This window comes from Dicentrarchus labrax, unplaced genomic scaffold (genome assembly GCF_905237075.1).
Source record: "Dicentrarchus labrax unplaced genomic scaffold, dlabrax2021, whole genome shotgun sequence".
Classification (NCBI taxonomy): domain Eukaryota; kingdom Metazoa; phylum Chordata; class Actinopteri; family Moronidae; genus Dicentrarchus; species Dicentrarchus labrax.
In genome coordinates, this window is record NW_026136701.1 from 17,099,942 (window position 1) to 17,124,703 (window position 24,762).

The following is a 24,762-nucleotide window of genomic DNA, read 5'->3' on the forward strand; positions in this document are numbered from 1 at the left end:
ATCCTCTGATTAAACACGAATTTGTTTGGAATATAATAAAACTAAATAATGGAGGTCTTAAACCGAGATTTTGGCCTCTTTATACAGGGTTTCAAACATATACTGTCAATGGTTATAAGACTATAAAATAAAAGAGGACTCAGATACTGTACTTCCACATATTCTCAATTAAATGATCATAAACCAGTTGGCACACAGGAGCGTTTGGGTGATCCAGTCTTGGGATGGATCGATGTACAGCCTGATAAACATGAACATGAAACCTGTGACGTGTGTCTGCAGTGAAAACTAGTAAACAATGAATGATACAGATATGTTTATTGACATATCCATCAGTGCGGACTCCAATGCAATTAACCATGCAAATTATCCAAGACAAGAGTAGATCATAGTTCCAGTGCTTTTTTTTAACTGAACAAAACGTTACAAATAAAAAGATTGCGGAGGTATTCCATAATCCTTGTGTCTCTCTCTCTCATTATATACACTGTGGGGGGGGTTTGCATTAACGGGACATTACCGTGTTAAGAGAAACAACTTGTAATTGTTAACAAGGACAATCATTGACACAGGTAGGCTCGCTTTCCCATCCCGAAATTTGTCATTATGATATGAACCGAGTCTGGGGACTTTGTTTTGACACGCTAACTCTATTGCAATGTGTCCATAAAGAGGTAATCTAATATATATATTTTATATACTCAAACCAGAGAAAATGAAGTTCCGATAAAACCACAAATGCGTGGCGCTTTCTTAAAAAATAAATGATGGAAGAGTTAAGATTTGTCTTGTTTTGGAGAAAAGAAAAACAAACAGATATGGCAGTAAAATCAATATCCAAACATTAAGGCACTAGGTGGGCCAAATGCTACACCTGTTTAGTCTTCTACAAATAATTTACAATTCAAACAGTGCAGTTTTACATTTGTTAACTTAATGTTTTCCTTTTGAACCATTTATCTATGAATCAATGTAAGGCAATACATTACAAAAAAAATAAACAATACAAGAAAAAAAAATATTACAGAGACAATGTACCAAATAAACAGAAAAAAAAAATCATTTAAGTTTTAGGACTCCTATATGCCATTACAATGGAATCTTCCTTATGGCTTGGAGTAATAAAAATAATTATAATAATAAAAATAATGCATAGATTTAAATGATGATCTTGCATGCTCCTCACTCAATACTCAAAACGTCTAATACTCATGTCCCAATACTCCGTCCCAAACCTGATAAGTGACTTGTAGAGTGATAAGAATAAAGGCAAAAAGGCCAGCGATATTAGATGAAGGCATCAGTCTTTTTTTTTTTTTTAAGCCGGAAACAGAAGTATGCTTGCATTTAGCTTGAGTATGTCAGGTGGGGAAAGAAATTACAAAATGGATATTAATTTTCCACCCCTGAGACACAACCACTCACTGCAGATCTGCAATCCCTGTATGACAGTACCTTTAACTGAACACATACTTGCAGTAGTCCCAGCAAAACCCCCTTTTACCTTCCCATTTCCATCATAATTGTCATATAATTTGAAACACAGAATGTCTCCATGACATGAGTCCCTCTATCGCTCCACTGTCCATCTTTAGTTAAAGACGAGTGTGCCATCTTCTGGTAGAAATGGAGAGCTGCGAGTTTGTTGAGTTGGATGATGGTTTCCTCTTGAATGCTGAGAGGTGGCGGATGGGGGGTATCAGGCGTCTTAATGTCCATGATGCCTTGTGTCTCACATGTGTTGCAATCTTCCAGCGCTTATTGATATATTTTTTCTTTTTAATGAATTTTCTATGTAATACAGTTTTCTCCGTTTTTGAGGATGAGGAAGGAGGGAGGAGGGAAAGTTTAGAGTCCAAACGGTTCAGATGGTTAACTGAAAGAAAGAACAGAGACAGGTGTCCAGTAAAAGAAAATAAACAATATATTTACCTTGGTTAGTAACCCAATCTAAGTCAACATATGACAGACAAGCTGGTTTACAGACACTGCAACACCATTAACACCTTTGCATCATGTTTGACAGGTAATGTAAAACCCTTTAACGAGAGTTGAATAGTAAGTCTGTAACAACACATTAGTGCCAATCAGAAAAATCCCAAGTGTCAACTGGAAAGAGCCCAGGAGTCAAACAACCAACCAACCAACCAACCAACCAACCAACCAGGAAGTGTCTCGTGTTAGAAACACCAAGTAACACAATTAATAAATAGACAAGTTTAAAGCTGTAGAGGAAAAGTCTAAAATTAAAAAAAAAAAAAAAAACACTTTCTGAAGGAGTTCCTGTCAACAAGTGCTGGATGTTGTGTCTGCTGCTTGGAGGCTGGACTGCGCTCTGCTACAACACAGGAGACAAACAGCAGGTCACGCGACTGACTTGACCACATCTGAGCCCACCAGATGGAACAAAATTAGACTTCTGACTCCAGTCCACCCTCACTAACTACCTACCACTAAAACAACATTACAATGCCTTACTGTATGTCAATTATCTAATTAAGAATACATCCAAGAAGCCTGGACATCAGTCACAAATTTGAAAAAGTTACCTCAGCTTTCCTGTATTGCTTTTAGGGTTCTTGCGGAAGGACTGGTTTGGTCCAGAGCGAGTGGACATAGAACGAGGTGAGGCTCTTGAAAATGTGGATGGCGGGGTCTTAGGGATCTTCTTTCCGAGGTGGCCAATCCATTTCTTCTGCTCATCTTGGGTCAGGGCCAGCAGGAGCATGTCCCGGGCAGAGGTCACATCGTAGTTTACTGTAGGGGATAGCACAAGTTGTTTGCAGACCAATTATTTAATTCTGATAAATAAGACCTCAAAACTATCCTGATCTCAAGGTTGCCTGTGGTTTGACGCTATTGCACAGCCACATACAGACTACACGGTATGTAGGCTGATGCATGTAATGCAGAACCACAGTAGCTGTATGCTGTTAGAAACATGTCCTGAGGTTAACACAACAAGCCTACTGGCGTGCGAGTCAGTCGCACTTTGTCAAGTGTAAATGCAACACTGGCGCTGGAAGACCTGGCGTCCTTTTAATCAGTTGTTTGGGAACAATTTGGGTTCCCAGTCTACAGCGAAGGAGAAACAGCTGTGGATAAGACGAGGAGGATGTGTTGCCATTGCTCCATCGCTGTGCAATATCTAAATGTTTGGGTGCTTTGAATGTTTATATATAGCCAAGGTGGAAATAAACACTCACATGTACAAGTTTAGTATTTTGTACTTTCAATTTCAAAGCATGTTTGTGATTTTTATAGCCCACAGTGACCTATTGCCTTTTGGGAAGGAAATGAAAATAGTATAGCAAAGCTGCCAGTGGGCAAAATGCTACCTCAGTCGCAAGCAACAGGACTTTTTTCTGTCTTTGGAACTGGCAAACGTATCCTTTTGCATTTGTTTTTTTCCCCCACTGTACCAAACTTGCACTGAACTGTGATTTGTGTGTACCGTTACTCCACAGATAACATTTAAGTTACAAAACCTTTTACCCATTTAATATCACGTTTAACTCAAATTCTTAAAGTCATTGTGAATATCACCAATGAGTATTCAGTCATTGCTAGGTTAGGGCCTCAACATCATCTGCAAAGTACCTTAAATATTTACAGTTAATGATAGCTCATATTCTTGGGAAAACAAGGTATGAAAAAAATAATATATTTGTTTATGATAACACCTTCGAAAAGCCATGGACAGGACTTTACCTTTGCAAGGAGCAATAACATCCTCCTTTTTGTCAAGGTGGTCCTTGTGGCACTTGACGTGGCAGCGGCGACACTCCAGGGCCGGAGGCGGCTTGAAGACGTGCCACAGAGGCTTGGAGCAGGCCTCACAGTTGGAAGGGAAGTGATATAGCGTGGGGATGAACTCGTGGCCTTTGTGTGGGAGACAGTTGGTCTTGTCGCCCTGAGGGACCGTCTCCATGTCCGCCTCCTTCCTGCACTCTCCCTCGTTGGCATACAGGATCTGAATACAGACGGAGAGAGGGCCACGTCAAAACAACATCGGCACAGAAATAAGCATTTCTGAGGCTTCACGGAATCTGACTTGACATTTTGACATCAGAAGTCCAGGGTGAATACAGAAACATCTAGAGAAATGTAAAGGACAGGAAGAAGCCACCCCACCTGGAATATCCTTGGAATCTCTTCTGTTTCAGCTCGGTACACGTCTCCTTGTGTGACAGGTCTTACGTGAAACAATTTGCTACACAAAAAGGCACAAAATAAGCAATTACATATCAATAACACTATGACCTTTCCTAATCTGCAAACACAACCCCTGCAGCATGATCTCTGTGGACAGACAGGAAGGAACAATACTTACTCGATATCTAGTACCATTGAGGGGTTGGATTGTTCCTTATCCTGCTCATCATTGTAGAACAGAATCTTCTTACTGCTCACAACCACATACTGCAAATATTGAAAGGACAATAAGAGGAAGACGGATATTGCCCTCAAGGGGATGGCAGCATTCTCAACAAAGAACAACAGACTTCAAAACAATGCAGGTACACAGAGGAAGCGCCAAATAAACACAACGTACCTGCTTCTTCCATCCGTATCGCTTGATATTAGCACGGTTAGGAATGGACAGCCAACCCTCCAATCTGGATTCTGAAAAGCAGTCCAGACGCAAAAAACAAACAAATGAATGCAGTGAATTAAATGCACTGTAGAAAAAAAGGCCATGCAGTGTTTAAATCCAAACTCAACTGGGGGAAAAAAAAAAAAGAAAAGTTAAGTGACAAAGAACATGATTGTTCTATAACACCATGTGAACCCCCCCCTTAAGGGGTTCTGCCAGCGTTAAGGTAACTGCCCTGGAGTAAGTTGATAAGAGATGAGTTAAGATATCCCATGCTGCTATTACACACTCCCCATGCAGGAGGAAAATATTAGACAAGGGTAAGTCCTTCTTACAGCATGTTAACACAGCATGTAAGATCTCATCATTTCAAATTATGTTAAAAAGCTCTTTTGAGTTTTGCAGCAGGGATTAATATTTGTTTTCTCTCAATCAGCTTGATCACTCACTCCTTTCAAAAGAAACAACCGTGTGCATCGCAGGTTATACACATAATTCCAAGTGCATGCAGCCGAAACAACATAAGTTAAAAGGGGGACCGGTGAACTAAGAGGGGGCTTGTCTACTAAATGTGACATTGTGAGGGAGGTGTCCAAACGAGCAGAGCTTCTGGGTGAAGTCAGAGTGTTAAGTGTTTGTAGCATACAGTGCCATGAATTAAAAACAGCTTTTTTCAGTTTCAAGACACGTTTTGAAAGTAGTTGCTGAGAGTGAGGCAGTAAAACTTATTCTGATGGTAACCTCAGATCTAAGTAAATTCACTACCAGCATCTTTTCTTAACATCCCATTAAAGTTCATCATAGATTTTTATGGTCAAACTGGAATGACAATTTGGAAAGATATTTTTCTCTCCGTTCCATCAGGCTTCTTTCAAAAGTGTTTCCACTTCTTTCAAAAGTGGTTATCTCACCTCTGACTAAAGAAGATTTAACAAAAGGGGCAAAAAGACAAAAAAAAAAAAAAAAAAAAAAAAAAAGACACACAAACAGCTGCGGCACAGGCCAGGCAAGAGGGGCTGGTCTACTCAGTTACTCACAGAGGGAAAGGAATAGAAGTTACAAAGATAAGAAGAGCAAGGAGAACCGGCTGGATGTGAGAGGAATAAAGAGAAAATTATTTGAATCACAGACACCAGCATATATGAAAACAGACCATATTTGTAAATTAAGATATGTGTTATTGTACAGCAGTACGTATGGCAGCGTAACGAAATTGAAAGATTACCTCCGCTTTCTTCCACTTAATGTATTAAACCTAAAACAACATGCTCCTGTTGAATAGTGTCTGGGAGGCAGGTTTTAGTGGGAAAGGATATATATATATATATTTTTTAAAGGAACCTTCTCCAAATACCACCGATTTTATATATTTGGCAAATATGATAAGGAAACACGAGGAGGGTACAGTATGGTATTCAAACGAGTGAATCGTGAATGCCCATTATCAACCCAGCACATCTTTTGTACATTGAGAATTAAGAACCCTAAAACCCTTGTTATCGTTTTGCTGATTTGAACAAGACTAGTCACACAGGAATCCTGCATTTGGGACTCGAGTTTATTATGCATAGTAAAAGTAGCAGCAGCAGTGTCCAGTTAGGCCCTGCGGTGACCCTACCTGCGAGGTTGCTGTCTGTCTCATCCGTCTGCAAGCTGGTGACACTAGAGTTATCCATGCGCTGTTGCAGGTCGTTCAGTTTCTCCCGAAGCTGCTCGATGTCGCTCTCTTTGCTGTCCAGCTGCATTTGCAGCTCGTTGCGATATGTGCATTCCTCTGCCAGTTGCTGTTGGTAGAAAAGCCACAAGTTAAAAACAGGGAAACTTTTGGATTTTCACTGAGCCCTTGTATCCTTACACTTCCTTAACTTACCGCCTGCATCTCGCTCAGCTCCTTCTGATACTTGATGGCCATGTGGTTAAACTTCTCCTTCTCCTGGTTAAGTTCCAGCTGAAGCTTGCGGTTTTCCTTCTCCTTCTTCCGCAGGTCAGCAGTACTGCCCTTCTTCTTCTGGTCCAGCTTCATGTCCTTGCGGTTCATGATCTCTGCCAGCTTGTTCACCGCCTGATAAATTAAAGCAGGTGAACAGTTGGAAAATCATCAGCCACCATTCTCTACTTGCATTACTACTGTTTGCAAATCCATTCTGAAAGATCTTTACCTGAGTCTTCAGTGTGCGCTCTGTATTGAGGACCTTCTCATAGGTGGCCTTGATTGTATTTGCAATCTCTTCTTTCTGAGCTTCATACTCTGTCAAGAAAAAAAAAAGACTTTGCTTGTACAACAACGTAATTATAATATAGCAAAGAAACATAAAAGGTCAATGACAGGACAGTACCTTCCTCCTGAGCATTAAGTTTCTCATTTAACTCAGCCTTCTCTTTGCTGAGGTTTTCCACATCTTTGGTCAGAGTTTTATTGGATTCTTCAAGCTGCAGAGAAATTTCAATATTAGCACCACCAAAAGTTGAGACAATAAATAAAGCTGAAACCTACTAAATGTACAAGACAAATATATATTGTGGAAAGGAGGCAATTTAGGTTGTGCTCACCCGTGCAATAGTAGACTCCTTTTCACCAATCTCCTGCTTATGTCTAGTCCCTGCCTTCTTGCTCTCCTGACTGAGTTCAAAGTACTGCTCCTCCTGAAGTGCCCGGGCAAGTTGCTCTGATTCGGCCTTGGTCACTGTCAGATCCAGCTGGGCAGACAGGGAGTCCCTTTGTGCAGGATAAAAGACATTTTAAGTTATATAACCACATCTCTTAAGCTGTTTTTTTTTAACCATCAGACCATTATATAAACTCAACAAAACAATAGGACATCAAATCATTCATAAATAATCAATATGTGTTAGCCTTGAAACCTTCGGTGAATAGAATTTAGTCTCTTACCTTTCACTGCACAGCTCCTGCACCTTTTTATGAGCCTCTTGTACCTGCCGGTTCCTTTCCTCAATCTCCTCCTTTAGTTCCTTGACCTGAGTTTTGTAAAGCGTCTGAGGGAAGGACAGAGATAGTTTAGTCACTGGCTTTCACACTAAATGAAGAAGACAGGAAAACTAGGGAACTGAGACTTATACTTACAGAAAAATACTGTTCGGCCTCAAGCTGGTCCTGAAGTTCCCTCATCTGTCCCTCGTTGCCTCTGTATTGTCTGTTAACACATTAGTACTTCGTTTTCATATATTCAGTCCATGTATCTAGCTAATTGTACACTGTCACTTTCCAAACAACACTCTTTAGCCGGGCAAACAGAGCCAATCCACCTCTGTAGTCAAATGTAACTAGCACCACATCCAGCAGCACTGGCTGCAGCACTAGCCAGAGGATTAGCAATGGAGTGGATGGAGCTGGACTCAGAGTAAACCCCTAATCCTTTGATGTAAACACTGTCGCAGAACAGCTTTGGCATAGCCCCCTAAGCTGGAATAATAGCACTTATTTGAAAATAGCAGGCAATTGTGGGGCAATTTACGCCTTGACTTCCAAAGAGCATTATTGGCCCGTGCAGCAATAACAGAAAATTAGAACTCCTGGCTGGAAGCTGCTGCCAGCTAGGTTCACAGTAATATTAACCGGCACACTGACCTATGTAACCTCAAATGTTCATGTTTTCCTAGTTAACATTATGTAAGTGTTTATTCTATTTATTACCTCAGACAAGGAGGTTTTTTGTTTTTGGTGCCGTTTGTGGGTTTGTTTATTTGTGTGTCAGCAATGTTATGGAAAAACTACTGGCCCGATTTTCATGGAAATTTGGGGGACGCTGTAGCATGGGCCAAAGAAGAGCCTATTACATTTTGGAGTGGATCTGAATTGCGGGGTGGATACACATAATTATTTTTCACTTTCCTATGGCAAAATTAACTGAATTCATGTGCAAACATGTCGTTATTGAAGGTAGGCCACTCACTTGGTCAACTGTGCCAGCTGGAACTCCAGCGAGCGTTTACTCTCTAGTGCTGTGTTGGTCTCCTGTTTGAGCTGCTTCTCTGAACACCTAAGGCGGTCCACCTCCTGCATGCGGCCCTTAAGGTCGCTCTGAGCCAGCAAGCGCTTGCTCGACTCCTGTTCGACCTGTACCCGCAGATTCTTCACCTGGAGAAGAAAAAAACATGAGAAAGATGAGATATCGTAGATGAGAGGCACAGAAGAGCTGTTCGCAGGCATCTTTTATCTTATATAGCTGAACATTCAAAGGGACTGCTATAGTGAGAGGGATTACTTACCTCATCCTCCAGCCTTTCTTTTTGCTTCATCAGCTGCTCCATCTTCTGCACAGACTGCTTGAGGTCAAACTCCAACATTGAGCACTGCTTCTCGACCTCAACTACCCGGCTCTCCGCTCGCATCCGCGCTCCGTTCTCCTCAGACATCTTCTGCTGAACAGCTGGAGTAAGACAGTGACGGACAAACAGTCAATTCCTTGTTCTACTGCCAACTGACAGGATATCAAGCCATCCTCAATGATCATTTCAGTGTGCTGGCCACTTCCTAACCCAACCAAATCTGACAGTAATCTTTCATTTTGAATAACAATAGGAAGGGAAAAAACAGTTAGAATACTATGTGTTGTGATCATTTATCAATTCAGCTGAACAAATATGACAAATCTGATCCGATCTGCAGCAGCTAATCCACATTCTCTATTACTAAGGGGATACTCTGAGCTGTATTTGTGGACTGTGAACTACACTGAACTGTGAGTTATTGGAGATGTGTGCGTGCAAAGGCCTTTCAGATGAAAAAAGGACTTTTTTAAGAAAACGCGGACAATGATGAGCCTCAATTATTAGCAAGTGAACTTGCCACGGAGGGACTGGAGTCTATTCCAGCCTGTACTAGGTGAAAGGCAAGAAACCACCTTGACAGATCATTATTCTATTGCAAAACTGCTTTAGAGTCCAGCGTTAATATGCAATGAGGCAATGTTCTGACATGCTGACTGGCTTGCACTCCTTAAAATTCCTCCTACCCAAACATACCCTTCAGGTGAGTCTGATCAGAGAGTAGACAAGAAAGATCAAACACGAAGAGGAAGACTGGGTCAGAAGGAAGTTAAATAAAATAAAAGGTGGAGAGGCAGTGGAGATGGGCATGCTCTGACATAGGACTAGCATACCATTCATGGCAGCTGATTTGGCTTCTTCAATAGACTCATATTTGTCAGTAAGCTGTGCCCGCGTCACCCCATGCTCTGTCTGTTCCTGCTCCACACGCTGCTGCAAGGTCTTCAGTTTGTAGTTCAGGTCTATCTCCAAGTTGTTCTTTTCCTATGGGGAGAAGTAATGACAAGGTAAACACCATGAAACAAGCTGAACACATAACTGTCCTATTATGTAAACAGAAATACACAAAATAACAGCAATTCCTTAAATTCAACAGGGTGGAAGCACAACTACACAAATACTACCACTTGTTGTGTGTACCTTCTCCAGGTTATTGCTCCTCTCCTGGGCTTGTTTGCGTTCTGCCTCCACTTTAGAGAGGCTGAGCTTCAAGCTTTTGTTGTCCTCTTGCAGCCCTGCCATCCTCGCTGAGAATGGATGATAAAGACAAACAGTCACCATCATGGTGTTTATGATATGAAGCTGGTAACCTTTTTATTACAGCCAGTCAGAAAGCTCTGAACTTTCTATAACTTTTCTTTAACTTTCACCACAAAGAAACTAATCTGACACACTTCAGAAAATGACTCAGCCTCCATCACGCTCCCTCCTTCCCTACAAAATCTAGGACTTTCATAAGCTTGTTCCTATTAAAAGATAAACTGGCTGACAGATATATCAGAGACTGATTTGACTGCTGCGGGTGTTGTGAGGGATGGCTTCTATTACACGGAATTTCTGCAGCTGTCTCAAATGTCTAAATGACAGTGGAATTAGTCTAAAAGAGCTATTTGGAACCACACTGAGATGGTTTAATGTATTCAAATGAATGTTTATAAAACTAAAGTAAGTTTTTTCCCTGACGTGATAAAGAAACAAACAAAAATTTAAAACAATATAAACACTGCAATATTGTTTGCTGTTTTTTTTGGTGTTGGAGTTGCATTTGTCAGCGCATCATTTGTGGGTCACCTTGCAGCTCTCTGATCTCCTCTGAGCCCTGGCTGTAGTTCCTCCTCTCTGAGTCCAGGGTGCTCTGAAGAAGCAGGAGCTCCTTCTCCAGCTGGGCCTTCTCCCCGTCCGCTGCACGGCTCCTCTCCTGCAGCTCACGGTTCAAGCTCTCTAACTGGCTCATCGATTTGGCCATCTCCGTGTGACTCTTCCGCAGTCTCGCTGCTGTGTCAGACTCTGCACGCAGGAGGTCATTGGCCTCTTCCAGCTTTCAATCAAAATAAAGAGGACCAGAAGGGAACGTATAGCTTAATGCATTGACCTCCACTCATCCAGACTGTGTGTGTGTGTGTGTGTGTGTGTGTGTGTGTGTGTGTGTGAGTGTGTGTGTGTGTGTGTGTGTGTGTGTGTGTGTGTCTACTGTATACCTGATTCTGCAGCTGGACAATCTTGTCATTTGAGGCCTGAGAGTTCTGGCTAATCTTCCTCATATCTTCTAGCTGCTCCTTTAAAGTTGAAACTAGAAAAAAAAAAACACACATGGGAAATCAGACAACGCTCAGGTTTCAACACGCCCCCAACTTCCTGATTAAACTCAAGTTAGATTACATGGACAGCATATCAAGTCTTCAATTAAAATGGCTTACTGCTTGTCAATCCACTTAATTGTGTCTTCTGTTGCGAGTCAGTGGGAAAGTCAGAGAGACATGTGCATAGTTTAACACTATGACATATGTCTTAACCAGATCAAATAATACGGACAGGATCAAGACATTAACATGCAACAAAACTATGTTCAAATACTGACTGCATCCCCCACATCACTCTGAGAATATATTTAAATTGTCAAGTGTAATTCATAAAAAGTGTGTATCATACATCGGCAGGAGCTCATCATTACCCTCATTCTCCAGATTGCGTCTCTTCTCTGCCTCCTGGTCAGCTTTTCTTTGGTACTCTGTGAATCTGTGCTGCAGCATGATCTTGTCTTTCTCCAGCAGAGAAACACTGGCCTCTGCACTCTTCCTAAGGTTTGCCTGTAGCAAGGAACAACAGAGCAGCTGTCAAGTGGCAGTTAGAAACCGATCCTAATTCTAGCCCCGATTTTAAACACCGAGCTTTATTTAAGTTCATTTTTTATTTTATTTCATTACATGTTATGAATGTATTACCAAAATAAAAGCTGTAGGTACAGTTTATGTTTTTTTATGGTTATAATTGCATTCAAAGCAGTAAAACATGGATTTATAATTTGTCTATTAGAAAGATGTTGAGAGAAAAAGTGTCATGTAACCTCTTCATCCAGTTCTTTCATGATCTTGTCAATCTTGGTGTTTGATGTCCTGGGGAGAACAGAATTTGAGAAAAAAGTATTTCACTATATTGAATGTACCTTACAATAATCAGAAAAATCCCATGTACAAATGTCTGGTGTACTAAACAATGAAGGATGCACATGCAATAAGGGGGCCATGTTGGCATTTATAAATATCTCAATTTAAATAGACACCATAAAATTATTTTTTCAGAAGTAAATATGTAAATGTCTCTCTGTCTATATCTTGAGCGGTCTATTTTGTGGCCGGTGTCTGATCCCTAAGAATTTGCATTATTCTGTACTTTGACTATGTAAGCGCCTACCCTTTTGTGTATGAATAAATGTCCTGCACCATACCTGCATTTCTGCTCCAACTCATCCTTCAGCTGCATCTCACTGTGGAGCTGCTCCTCCAGCTGGTAAATCCTTTTCTGCAGGTTCTCCAGCTAAACAGAAACACAAAATAAACTTCCTTAAATTCATCTTCATAGATGCAGACAGATATTGCAGATGCCTGCAATAAGGGAATCACAGCGATGATGGAAAATTGGCCAAAAACTTAATTGTGTTTTTCTTCTTGAAAATTGTAGCCATCTACTCACATGACTCTTGTCTTCCTTTGTGGAGCTGCTACGTTTGTCACTGGTCTTTGTGGCGGTGGTTGACTTTCGCAAAAGGCTGGAAACAGAACACATTTTATTATTGGTATATAATCATTACAGTTATATTAAAACCTCTCCTCAACGACTATCACTATTTCTTCATATAAGTATAAATAGCAATATTATAAATTATGAGAGCATTTACAGGCAAACAGAGGAGTTAGTGAAGCAAAGTGATATTTGCACCAAAAAACTACTAAGACATGTCTACCATGAAAACAGTACACTCTATGGTATGCTATTAAAGTCACGAGACATGAAATACTGACTGAACAATGCACAAAGTCACATACAACAGTGTAAAAATCCTATTTTTCATATATGTGCAATTATGCAGACAATTTAGTGTAAGAACAAAAGCAGATTGATCATGGACATAATCACTTACTGCTGATTGCTGTAGTAAGTGAAGCCTACAAAGGGGAGCTGGTTGCCCACAAAGGCCTTTGGTATGGGAAAGGTCTCCTCCTCCCCCCGGTCCTCCTCGATGTCATCAAAGTTACTGGTGTCAACATCACTGCTCAGTTCAGGCACTACTGGGGCAGCCGCTACACGAGACACAGAAAGATGGAAGATTCGTCATGATACGAGATAAAACAGGACCACAGCAGCTCATCACATATAATAAGTCAGTCCGTGATACAAGCAAAATTTAAAACACTGAATTAGAATGCGATCACAGCATGCTGTTAGTTCTTTAAATCAGTAAACACACCAGTAGATTAGGCCTATAATTTTAATTAAGACCTGTTAACAACCAAAATTATCATTACATGTGCAAATACATCTGTTATTTATATGCTCATAACAGGCCTTGAAAGTGGTCTGTTAACCCCAAATCACATATCATAATTTGTTCTTCTGCTTCAATTATGTTCAATAAATATTTTCACAATCATAACTGTGTTTTTAGGTAGATTACCTTCCAGATAGATAAAGAGACACAAAAACAGTGTTTCAGTTTTCTCTGCACAGAGTTTTTCTGGATCACAGATCTCTTTTGAAACCCTCTTTAAAACAAAAGGAAATCGCTCAGCTAGCAGAGCCGGTCAGCCAGTGGAACGACAGGGGTGGCAAACACCAAAGTGCTGACTTCAGCCTAGTAAAGTATTAAATATAAAGCCACTAAAGAACTGACTATAGCTCCTGGATTTAGCCCTACATTTCTAATCCCTCTTTGCTCCAGTGTCAATCCCGGCGCATTAACATTTGCGATGGACTGCTTCCCCCGTTATTGGCCTAAAAAAATGCTGTGCTGCCAATTATTGCTCTGAGCAGGAATCACGTTTAGTCTTGGAAAGGATACTGAATGAATGGCGCGTCTACAAGAATTTCCTGCAACTGTCTGTAGTAGGTCAAATGGAAAACATGATCGCTGGCTACATGATTGCAGTAACAGTTAGCAGACTGCCAAAAAGAAATGGGAGGTGTGAAAGTAATCAGCAATCTTAACAGAAAAAAATGTTCTTACTGTCTCTGATGACCTCCCATGTCCACTGGTCATTCTTGAAGAAAGGATGCCTCTTGATCTCATCTACACCATTGCGTCCAAGTCGAACTTCCCTGTTGGGGGGGGGGGGGGGGAGGACACACTTAGTTTGATGCTTGATCATTTCCACAATTATGTTTGAGAACACCAGTACAAGCCGTTCTTAAATATCTAGATTCTTTCCACTGAGGGTCCTCTAAGCTGGGAAACAATCAGTGCCAAAACAAGTGAAGGGTCTTGTGATAAGAACCTCTTCAAAATGTAAGTGCTTAGTCTGTCACTATCTAACCTGTCAGTCAGGAAAGCACAGATGAGATTCTTGGCATCGTTAGAGATCTCGCTATCGTCAGGGAAGGTCAGGGCATTCTTGTGGTTCATAATTTTGCTGTAGGTCCCCACGAGGGAGTCGGCGTAGAAAGGAGTGTCGCCTGTGCACAACACAAGACAAACAATGGGTTACTGATATGTCCACAGTACAAGAGCCAACTGTGTGAAACATACACACTGAACATGGAAAAAAATATAGGGGAAAGTTTCAGAATCTCATTTTGGTGTTTTATAACAGAGAGAAATGTAAAAATAACCCAAGATTGGAATTTTTAAAGACTCAAAATGTTATATTATCAATAATAATAATAATAATTATGACAGGTTAATATCATTAACGTTAAAAAGTTGAAGCAAAAACTCACCAACTAGCATTTCGTACAGGAACACTCCCACTGACCACCAGTCACACTCTCTGCCATAATAGCCGTCCCCTCCTTGGGATTTCAGTACCTCAGGCGAAATGTAGTCTGGAGTTCCCACTGCTGTGTCACATCGTACCATACCATCCTGAAGAGGAAAAACAGTACTTTTTTATATATAAAAAAAAAAGAATCCCTCAAAATAATTGTCTGTCAAATACCTAAGCAATCACCAAAACCATTTGAAATTTTATACTTAAAATATCTATTATTTATGCGGTGTGATAACATTCATTATGTCGATGGAATCTGAATGTGATACCTTGTTCATTTTCATGCAGGTCCCAAAGTCTGCCAGTTTTAAGTGGCCTGCTTTGTCTAGCAACATGTTATCAGGCTTCACGTCCCTGAGAAGGCAAAAATAATTCGATATGAAGCACACAAACAATACAAACTTGAGCGTATACCAAGAAAACCGAAGCACTTTGCCCGTGTGCAATGCGAACAGTTAAGGTTAGAGCCACTTGAGAGTGTCACTTGGAAAAATAGCTCTCCAAATCATAAGTGTCTGAAGGCGCTGCACTGTTCTGCAGCAATAGGTCAGATGTAATGAGGTATGAAGAGGCTGGGAGCTGAGAGAGCGGAATTTATGTTTTCTTGAAATTTCCTTTCACTTCTACTTCTTATTATTGAATACTGCTGTCATGGTGTGAATTTTCCACCATTGCAGCTGCGCACATAGCTTAGTGTGTAAAATAATATAAGTAATCATTTTATAAAAAGGAAAAAAAATACTATTTCAGGACTGTTCCAGATGTACAGCCAGCATCATGGAACTGAACTCAAGCAACTCTAAATCACTGCTGAAAGAACACAACAGAAATGTGAAAACAAAGAACTACAAAAAAACATTTTTATCTAAAAATGGTTTGAGAAACAGAGAAGCTGGATATTATACTGACAAAACAAATTACACTGTAGAAAGTGAAGGGAGAGAGTGGAATTTGGTGTTTAAGTAAACAGAGTCTGAGTTATGAAAACAAGTGGTGCAGCATGACACCTATAGTTGGAACATTAGCAAGTTACTAGTATTTATGCCAAAAACAGTGCCTCTGACCCTGGACTGTTTCCTGCTTATAACAAAGCCCCATTAGGTCGTAGGTTGTCACCACACCATCTAGATCCTACTGCTATCCTATCTAACCTGTCTCATAGTTACCAGTCACCATAAAAGATAAATGACTTTACATGTTCACTTGGGACGAGAGTGTAAGAAACGTTTTTTTCATCAGAAATAAATACACATAAAACAAACATAAATGTGACTTACTGACTAAAGCAAGCAACAAACAGCACGAAGGAGAAGGTGGAAGTTTTGTTGGTACCTGTGAATGAAGCCCATGGCGTGGATTCCGTCCAGGGCCAGCACCACCTCGGCCGTGTAAAAGCGGGCCCACTTCTCTGGGACATCATAGTTGCTCATCAAGTTAACTAAGTCGCCACCGGGCATGTATTCCATCACCATGTAGAGGTAGCGGTCGTCTTGGAATGCAAAAAAGAGCTGTGGAATAGAAAAGAGAAGACATAATCAGCTAAAACAAGGCACACAAGGCTGGATGTATGTGTGTGTGGTTTACAGATAATTATATCACACTAGTTTTAAAAAGGTTTTAAGATGCTTTCTTTGCCATCACATCATACCTGCACTACCCATGAGCTGTTGGCAAAAGCCATGATGTCCCTCTCCTCCCAAAAGAAAGCAGAGTCCGACCTCTTGATCATCTCAAACTTGCTCAGCAGCTTCATGGCGTATACCTTGCTTGTGGCTTTGTGTCTTACCTGGAAAAGACGATGAGGTGACAATCAAGACAGGCTTACTCACAAACTTCATTTGTTTTAGAGAAAAGCATGTTTATAGACAGTTTCACAGCACAAGAAACACAAAATGGTATCCTTACCAACTGCACCTCTCCAAATGCTCCTCTCCCAATAACTTTAACCACCTCATAATCTATCGCTTTCATGCGTAGATCACGAATTTTACTAATGGTATCCTTGTCTGGAAAAAACAAAACAAGCAAAGACATGTTAATAGAAAATAAAATCTGTTGTTGTTGTTGTTTGATATAGGTGAAGCAGAGAATGGGGTCCAGTCTTTGTTTTGCTGTCCCGTCTATGAGGATATAAGGGATGCACTGTTTAGTAAACTGTACTCCATTTATGATGATTTCTTAGGGAGCATTTCTCAACAGTTTCGTACCAAACTTTTTGTGCCAAGCAAGGCAGAAGACCGATGATAATCTATCATTTGTAATGGAAACAAACACTGTTTTTGTGTGTGTGTGTCTTGTAAACCCATGAGGTTTTGGGCACTTTTGTACATGACACGAAAATAAAATCAAAATTTAAAAAAAAGAAGAAAATCACATGCAGAGAGCTATTCTGCTCAATTACTGCATTGCACTTTAAGAGGAGAGTCTTATCCTTAGCCTTGTGCATAGAAGCATCACAGCAGATTATGGCTATATGTGGCTAAATTAGTTTCTTCAAGTAAATACAGTATGAGGTGCCTGAGGGAGCTTGCAGAGTATGGGTGCTATTTTGTTTTTAAAAACTCTAGAATGCATTTTATATGGACGATCAGCTTCCTTCTACCATTATCCAACATCATTTAGGTGTCATGTAATGTCGACATATAGCAGCGGTCAGGTTTCATAGGAACATCCAGCCTGTTGGAAAGCTGACAGCGCCTCTGCACAGCTGAGCTGGGATGCCGTTTAGGGAAAGTTTGTTACATCAGGGAGAGGCCAACTCTCAGTAAGCAGCAGTGCGAGCTCCCCTAGGGGAGATAGTATTCACTGTTAAGCCAAATTTGGTCATAGCTGAACTAGGAGGATAATTTTCAATTCGCATGGGTCACAACTGGCACGGGAACGCATGGAAAAGGGGCGTGCGGGGGCGGCCAAGTTCAATTGATCTAAAAATAAAAAGCAAGGCCTGAGGTATTAGAATAAGAACATTTAAGAGTGAGTCATTTCATCTCTCAGCATTGGTTCCCGGGCTCATGATCCCTTCTTAAAAAATCCCAGAGGACTAAAAAGACATATAAACCATGTTTAGAAAAGGTACAAATAGGACTTTATGTTGCTGTTACAAACATATACTGTGTGTGTTTGCATGTGCGTGGGGGTGGAGTAAAATTATTCCCAGTAGGTCCCAGCATACATACAGTGGAGCAATCGGCTGAGGTGACAGCACAATGCATGGAGGAGAGATTTCAGAGTACAGAGGCCTTCGGGCAATGCATGCTACTGACGACCAGTGTCTCACAAGACAGCTCGTCCATTAGTCCAAATCCATCGATGCATTTCTAACACTTGGCTGCTATACACTCAAGAGTGCTGTACCAAGAATAATAGAGGAGATGCCTAATGGCAGTTTTAGCCCAAGGGTTTACAGTAGGTTGGGTTAATTATTAAATGTGACATTTTACTTACTTACTGATACAATTGTTTAAAAGCACAGTAAAGATTGTAGCAGAAGTCATTACATGTACAAAAAATGTGTGTCAACCCTTTCGCATTTCCTCCCAACCATGTTTTATGAAGGCAGGCTGTCCCTGCTAATTTAGCAAACACCATAACTAAAGTTGTTTTGTTTACTTTGGTTAGAGGTGTTTTAGTTAAATTATATGTATTGCGTATGTGTAATTCAGGAAATTAAAAGGACGTATATCCCCCAAGATATAACCCTCATGCCCTGCCCCCACCTAACACATTGCTGGCTTTACAGGAACAAGTTCTGGGGTAAACACTGTAACATGATAGCTGCCATTTCCCCAGAAAAGTAAATGCCAAGAATTGGACAGTTTTACTTGATCTGATGAGGAAAGATCCTTTTAGCCTCACCGTCAGCCTTGTAATTGTGTTTTTCTTTGTTTTGTCTAAACATAGTTATGGGGGTTCCCCAGTCTGAGGGCACTGTGAAAAAGAGAAGCCATCACGATAGGCACCATGTGGGTCACCAGCCATTTATGAAAGCCCCTTTGTTGGGGACACTAAGCAGCAGACACCTATTGTGTCCAAGCCTACATAGAGGCGGTGACCCAAAAGCAGCCTTCTTTTCTGAGCCTAGGCTCATGCCCATATGTAACAGGGTCTACAAACACACATGGTTCAAGTGAAAGACATGGACAGATCACCGTTAAAGGAGGACATAAGGGGGAAAAGCATGATGTGAGCTACTTACATCTATTCAAAAAGTTGTCAATGCTCTTATTTTTCCGCAGGGCAGGAAAGTCAAGGTCATACACCAATGCATCCAAGCCATCCTGAGGAGAAAGGAGAAGGGTTAATAACCAGTCAAACAAAGCTACAGTGCCTACCACTGCAGCAACATCCCAGACAACATGTAAAAAGCAAACCGTCAGGCTGTTGGTCTCTGTAGAAACAGCTTTGAACAGACTTCAGTGTAAAGCTAGCAATGGGCTTCCAGCCTGGATTACATTCATAATGTCTAGCAGGGTTTTAGCTTATTACAAATATCCGGATTTCAGTTCTACTATAAACATTTACAGTTTCTTTAGTTTGATTAATAACAGATCCGCTGAAGGATCTCAAGGATTTTTTTGTAAACGGCATGTCTTGCATGTTGCCTGCCATAGAAAGTACTATGGTCAATTTAAATTCACAAAATCACTTTTCTCTTTAAAATCTGGCAGGAATTTTAAAAGTCATTTAAAATGCATGCTGTGCATCTGTAAATTCATGTTTTAAACAACTGCTGTTTGAATGGGCAAAACTGATTCCTCAAGCACTCATTTGTGTTTCTATAAGAGGACGCAACATTACTTACTATAACAAAGCTAACTACCAACAGAACTAAGGAAAAATGTCTGGTTTTATTGCCGTCAAGGTTAGGTTACTGATAGTCATACAGGTGAAAGTGCACATCTGCTCATGTAAGCATATGCATACTGAGATAGGTTGTTACGTCTGCGGGCTTGAGTCATCTGCTGACAAGAGACGCATTTATGACTGCTGCTGGAAAACCTTGAAGGTAGTGGGTTAAAGACGGACATTTTGAAAAGGAGCGTTTTGCAGCTCTACAGCTTTTATAAAATCTTACAATTGTATTTACATAAGTGTAAATTGTGTAAAAAGCGGGCTGGGTGACCAAAAGCAGAATTTCCCACCCTGGTCACTAAGTTTCTAATAAAAGCAACTGAGGAAACAAAGTACCTTTTGATGACTGGGGCAACAGGGTGGTGCCTCACAATAACCAGTGAGGTAAACTGTGTCACTTGACAATAAATACAGTGCTCCAAAACCCCCTGACATTAGAGAAGTTACTCCCACCTTGCCAGTTTCTAACCCTCATTATAACCCTTTTTATGACAATTTACACAAGTGTCAATAAATACAATTCAAAAGGACCATGCATAACACCCATTTCAAATAATGCTGTGACAGCTACAATGTTGTTATTCCGAGAACTACAAACATACGGTACAGTCTAGATTGGCTCAGGCTAGGCAGGGGAATAAGTGCTACTGGCGGGATTTAATCTAATCTTCCATAATCCAGAATGGCTGAAAGAAGACAGACACACAGGCCCTTGAACACAACATACCGTTATGCATTCCCTTTAGCGGCTGTGAGCCAGATGTTGAAACTGAGCATCTTCTGACACTTTGCCATGGGTCAGCAAGCCTACATTATCTTTCTTCAAAGGCCAGAGATAAATATTACAGCTGAATCGCACATAAAATGGAAAATAAACAACCTTTTTCTTCCCCCCACTTGTTCACATAAGTTACATCATCTCTGAACTTACTATCATAGCAAGATTCTTGTCATGAATGATCTGTTAAATAATGCCAGATTTCTTTTTGCATCTCTGAGCAAAACAATGATGACACATGGTGAATCAGCAGCTCAGACAAGGCGAGGAATCCTCTTAAGTAACTCTGCTTCTGCTCAGCAGTGGAGGTCAGGGCCATGCCCCCCCTCTATGAGACATAAAACGAGTAAGTGCCCTGCGGGATGGGTGGATGCAGGGGAAAAAAGGCATATGGGAGGGGAAAAGGAAAAAAATGGGAGGTGAAGAATGGCTGGTGGGAAGAATAAAAGCAGCATAGACATTCACCGGGACACAATGTGGGAAATTAATGACAGGGTAGGTTATGATCAACACACATGGCTGAGCTGAGACGAGCCATCATATACTCAGAACTAAGAAAAAAAATGTGACGCCAGTATGGAGAATTTACACAAGACAGACCATAGGTTGGGAGAGAAAGGGGGCCTTGTTGGCTATACAGTGTCCAGCCAGCCTGCACTGGAAAAAAAAAAGCCAAAGAACTGAGTCCTTCAGGACCCTAATCACAAGGCTCTGTGCTCAGCAATGCACGTTTGCATAACTTCCTGCCGCAGAGAACTCTGGACAGCCACAGTAACATTCCTTAACAGGACTGTACACGTCAGAGAGCTATTTTAGGTATGTGGCCAAACAAGTTCTCAACAAAAAGTGAAGGAAGGGAGGGAAAAAAAATCTATCCCAAGTACAGAGTCACATAGTGAGCCTTATTTTCAAGCAGCGGTGGTGCCTAACGCTACAGTATGACGGAAAGGAGGAGGGAGTGAAGGGCTGGTGCATGTGGGGCTGGCCGGGCCAATAGAAGAACAAATGAAGGAAAAAACAAAGAAAAATCGGAAGACAGCCATGCTTCTACTGACACAGTGTGACAAAAGAACCAGGTTTCAGCGAGTTATAAATAAAAAAATCACATTGTAGCATAAAAAAAACCCACGGCCTGAATTGCTAAATAGAGCAAAGTAGACTGAAGGAGCAAACTAGGCAACAATAAATTAGCAATTTTAAGTAGTAAGAGTGTGTTAGCACTGGGTGTGTGAGCTGTTCCAGGTTTGAATCTCAGCATCTGCATCTGCTGCAGTGGAGATGCAGATCTCTAGGAGGACAGGATAGGGACTGCATCAAGATATTAGGGGGGAATTTTATTCAGAGATCAAAGGTGTATGTCATTTTTATAATCTCTATATTTGTGTCTGCAAAATTAAGCAGCCTGTGTTTTTTTTTTTTTACAAACACATCTGTGTAAATACGATACACACACACAGACACAGGCAGGGTCACCAGGTTCAATTTATAAGTACAAAACATAAGTAACCTCTGCTGACTGGTTTGTAATCATCAAGGTTGAGGTTAGTAACCAAACATCATCTGTCACTATCTGGCTTTAGCTATCAGACCACTCTGCCGCTGGGCCAGATGGAGCAGCCAGTAGCACCGACAAAGCTCTGACCAAAATCAGCTCCAGATTGTCCTAACAAATATGAGGCTGATAGTCCAGGATCACTGACAACGCTCTTTTTTTAAGTAAGTAATTCAGGGTGATTTCCAGAGGTGAAACTGTTCCTAGATAAGCACTTCTATTTCACTTCTTGCAGCTCTGAAATTTCCATGTGCTCACGAGTTTCTGTGTGCTTTCCGGGCAAACAGAAAGAAAAATGCATCAATAATCAACAAAGCTGCACCACAAAATGGAATAAAAATGTAGTTGTGGTGCTGATAAACAGCATTACAACAAGGATCTATACTCTAAATGTATGTGGCTCTTGCTTTTAGCCTCGGGATACCATTATTCACTGTATTGATGGCCCTAAATCTATCAAGCAAGATCCTTTAACAATATTAATGGAATCTTAAAAGTTCGAGAGAATATAGTGAGAATATATCCTGTCAAAATAGGTCATATTCTAACACTACTAGAAACAGAGCACAACCATGCAGTGGAATCACTCGGTGCAACAAGCACTGGGCGGTTGCAGTCCACAGGCTATGTTTCATTATGTGGCAGTCTTGGGAAGAAAAAAAAAATGGCTGGGAAAACAAACCAGAGCTTGCAGGACTCCATGTTATCCTATTTCTGCTGATGCTGCTTCAGCCAGAGGGCAACACATCCCTGGGATTACTAAATAATAACATGAAAAACCATCTCATCACCCTATTAATGAAATGCGGTAATTATGTTAAAAAATGTATAGTTATACAAAACACACAAGCCAGTGGTTGACATTACATATGGCAATTATTTCTTTAAGCTTTAGGGGAAAGAAATCCACACACATCACACACACACACACACAACACACAAGCTCTTTTCCAGACATTAAAGTCTGAGTTAAAATTTCCATGGGAGACTCAGCCACATCATCCCTTTCTGCATGCCAGCACAAGGCATGTGGACTGGCCTAAGTCAAGCCCTACTTCTCACTTCCTTTTCTGCCACCTCTTCAAGACAATATGCTTTCCACATGTGAGCAATTGTGCGGCCATTCAGTTTACCGTGCAAATAAAAGGTAGTTCCATCGCAGGCTGTACTGTGAACACAAATGTGATCATACAAACCAGTGAAGCCATTCAAAGCACAAAATGCCACACTGCTTCCTCGCAGCTAACTTTCAGGTACGGGCAGTCGGATAGGAATGGAAATCTAAGGGAAAACCTATCCATCTGCTTAGGAATTTGTCAATTTGTTACACTTTGACATCCACCACAGAGATTCACTAAAGTTTTTGTTTTTTTACTTAGCACTTGGTTCCAACTCTTCTTGCACACTCCTGCTCTACATAATATCTACTGACAGGAAATCCCACTTACCTAGAAAGACTGCATATCTAACAACTCTACTGGATAAACGGCAGTGACAGTGAACCCAGGGGTGGCAAAACAGGGGCATTCCATTTCCTTATGAGGTCCCAGTGAGCGAGAATCACTGTCACAAATGCTTTCATGTCAAAATATAATTGAGTTATTCCAACAGTGGAGAGCACTCACGAGTTTCCACTGACCGAGCCTCTAGATTCTCAAGCAAAACTCTGCTGCCCTGCCTGCTCTGCCCAGGATTTCTGACCTCACCCTCGCAAATGACCATCTTATTACACATTTCGACCATCTTCCCTGGACAGGGGTCGTAGAGTCCTTTGTAAGTGGGACAAACTAACTGGGACTGTAGCCCTTAAGAAATAAGATGAAAGAGAAGCAGGAGGCTGTAAAGTTCAATGGGTGAATCAAAGGCAAAGGCGTTCCGTTATTAAAAGACTGGATCATTTAAGTATGCATTCCTGCACATAATCAGTCAGTTGAGGGAATGCAGAGCTACAAATAGCTCAGCCAATTGTTGTTCCCATAGCTGAATAGCTGAGGAGAGCAGTTTACAACTGGCAGCCCTGAACCTTTCTGACAATAGAGATGGATCAAATGCTGACTAGAGCCGTTGCCACAAACATGTTTTTTAACTCAAGAAGATGTAATTTATCATTAAAAAGAGAGTTTCCCATATTTTAGGCAACCAACTACAAATTACACATAAATTACATAATTCCGGATTATCTGAAGGATAACAAAAGTTGTTCAAGTGCTTTAAAGTGCTTTTGTTGCTTCCAGGCAGCCGGTTAGGAAAACTAACTTGCAGAGAAATGAAACGCGCTCGCAGTAGGTAATCCACCACAATGAAAATTTAGTCACTTTTGCTTTTGTCAGTTACTCTACATTAGCCTTGCAGGATAAAAAGTAGATGTGAGCATGGACCATTTTGCTAAAAAAAAAAAAAATGGTGGTGCATTCAAGGATACTGCGATCATCCAAGATCCGAGTGTAAGTTTCCAAATCAGTGCTTAGCAGTTCCATTACCATCTGACAATAAAAATATGACAAAGAGCAAAGAAAATCAATACTACAATGATATTACATTCCTGCCTCAATTACCACAAATTGACCTAAATGCTATACAGGCTAAACCCTAATTTTTAGCATCACAGGGCATAATTTGGCACACTCTTTTGAATGATTATGTAAATTACAAAACAAGACAAAGCAGGTGACTGAACGGCACTGAAAACAATAGCTGCCTGGAAAGTAAATCAAGC

The 24,762-nt window shown here is 40.9% G+C and overlaps 1 protein-coding gene across 3 annotated transcripts in view; it reads right to left on the bottom strand.

Moving 5' to 3' along the window:
* Positions 1–301: 301 nt before the first annotated feature.
* The window catches only part of rock1 (Rho-associated, coiled-coil containing protein kinase 1), a 29,262-nt gene continuing 4,801 nt past the window's right edge, over positions 302–24,762 (bottom strand). The window contains exons 2-34 of one of the 3 annotated variants that reach the window (XM_051398766.1): positions 19,061–19,142; positions 16,771–16,871; positions 16,514–16,651; positions 16,198–16,373; positions 15,135–15,219; positions 14,816–14,960; positions 14,413–14,551; positions 14,106–14,197; positions 13,023–13,182; positions 12,575–12,650; positions 12,330–12,418; positions 11,949–11,997; positions 11,556–11,691; positions 11,083–11,174; positions 10,676–10,922; positions 10,025–10,131; positions 9,718–9,868; positions 8,825–8,985; positions 8,509–8,693; positions 7,680–7,749; positions 7,488–7,591; positions 7,148–7,313; positions 6,934–7,027; positions 6,757–6,845; positions 6,468–6,659; positions 6,216–6,381; positions 4,556–4,626; positions 4,334–4,422; positions 4,135–4,213; positions 3,712–3,973; positions 2,550–2,757; positions 2,269–2,338; positions 302–1,876 (exon numbers count right to left, since the gene is read on the bottom strand). In XM_051398766.1, the coding sequence (XP_051254726.1) occupies positions 2,287–2,338; positions 2,550–2,757; positions 3,712–3,973; positions 4,135–4,213; positions 4,334–4,422; positions 4,556–4,626; positions 6,216–6,381; positions 6,468–6,659; positions 6,757–6,845; positions 6,934–7,027; positions 7,148–7,313; positions 7,488–7,591; positions 7,680–7,749; positions 8,509–8,693; positions 8,825–8,985; positions 9,718–9,868; positions 10,025–10,131; positions 10,676–10,922; positions 11,083–11,174; positions 11,556–11,691; positions 11,949–11,997; positions 12,330–12,418; positions 12,575–12,650; positions 13,023–13,182; positions 14,106–14,197; positions 14,413–14,551; positions 14,816–14,960; positions 15,135–15,219; positions 16,198–16,373; positions 16,514–16,651; positions 16,771–16,871; positions 19,061–19,142 (4,053 nt within the window). In that variant the 3' untranslated portion in view covers positions 302–1,876; positions 2,269–2,286. Of the gene's footprint in view, positions 1,877–2,268; positions 2,339–2,549; positions 2,758–3,711; positions 3,974–4,134; positions 4,214–4,333; positions 4,423–4,555; positions 4,627–5,561; positions 5,685–6,215; positions 6,382–6,467; positions 6,660–6,756; positions 6,846–6,933; positions 7,028–7,147; positions 7,314–7,487; positions 7,592–7,679; positions 7,750–8,508; positions 8,694–8,824; positions 8,986–9,717; positions 9,869–10,024; positions 10,132–10,675; positions 10,923–11,082; positions 11,175–11,555; positions 11,692–11,948; positions 11,998–12,329; positions 12,419–12,574; positions 12,651–13,022; positions 13,183–14,105; positions 14,198–14,412; positions 14,552–14,815; positions 14,961–15,134; positions 15,220–16,197; positions 16,374–16,513; positions 16,652–16,770; positions 16,872–19,060; positions 19,143–24,762 lie in introns of those variants that run through there. The other 2 variants (XM_051398777.1, XM_051398786.1) reach the window with 2 other exon arrangements.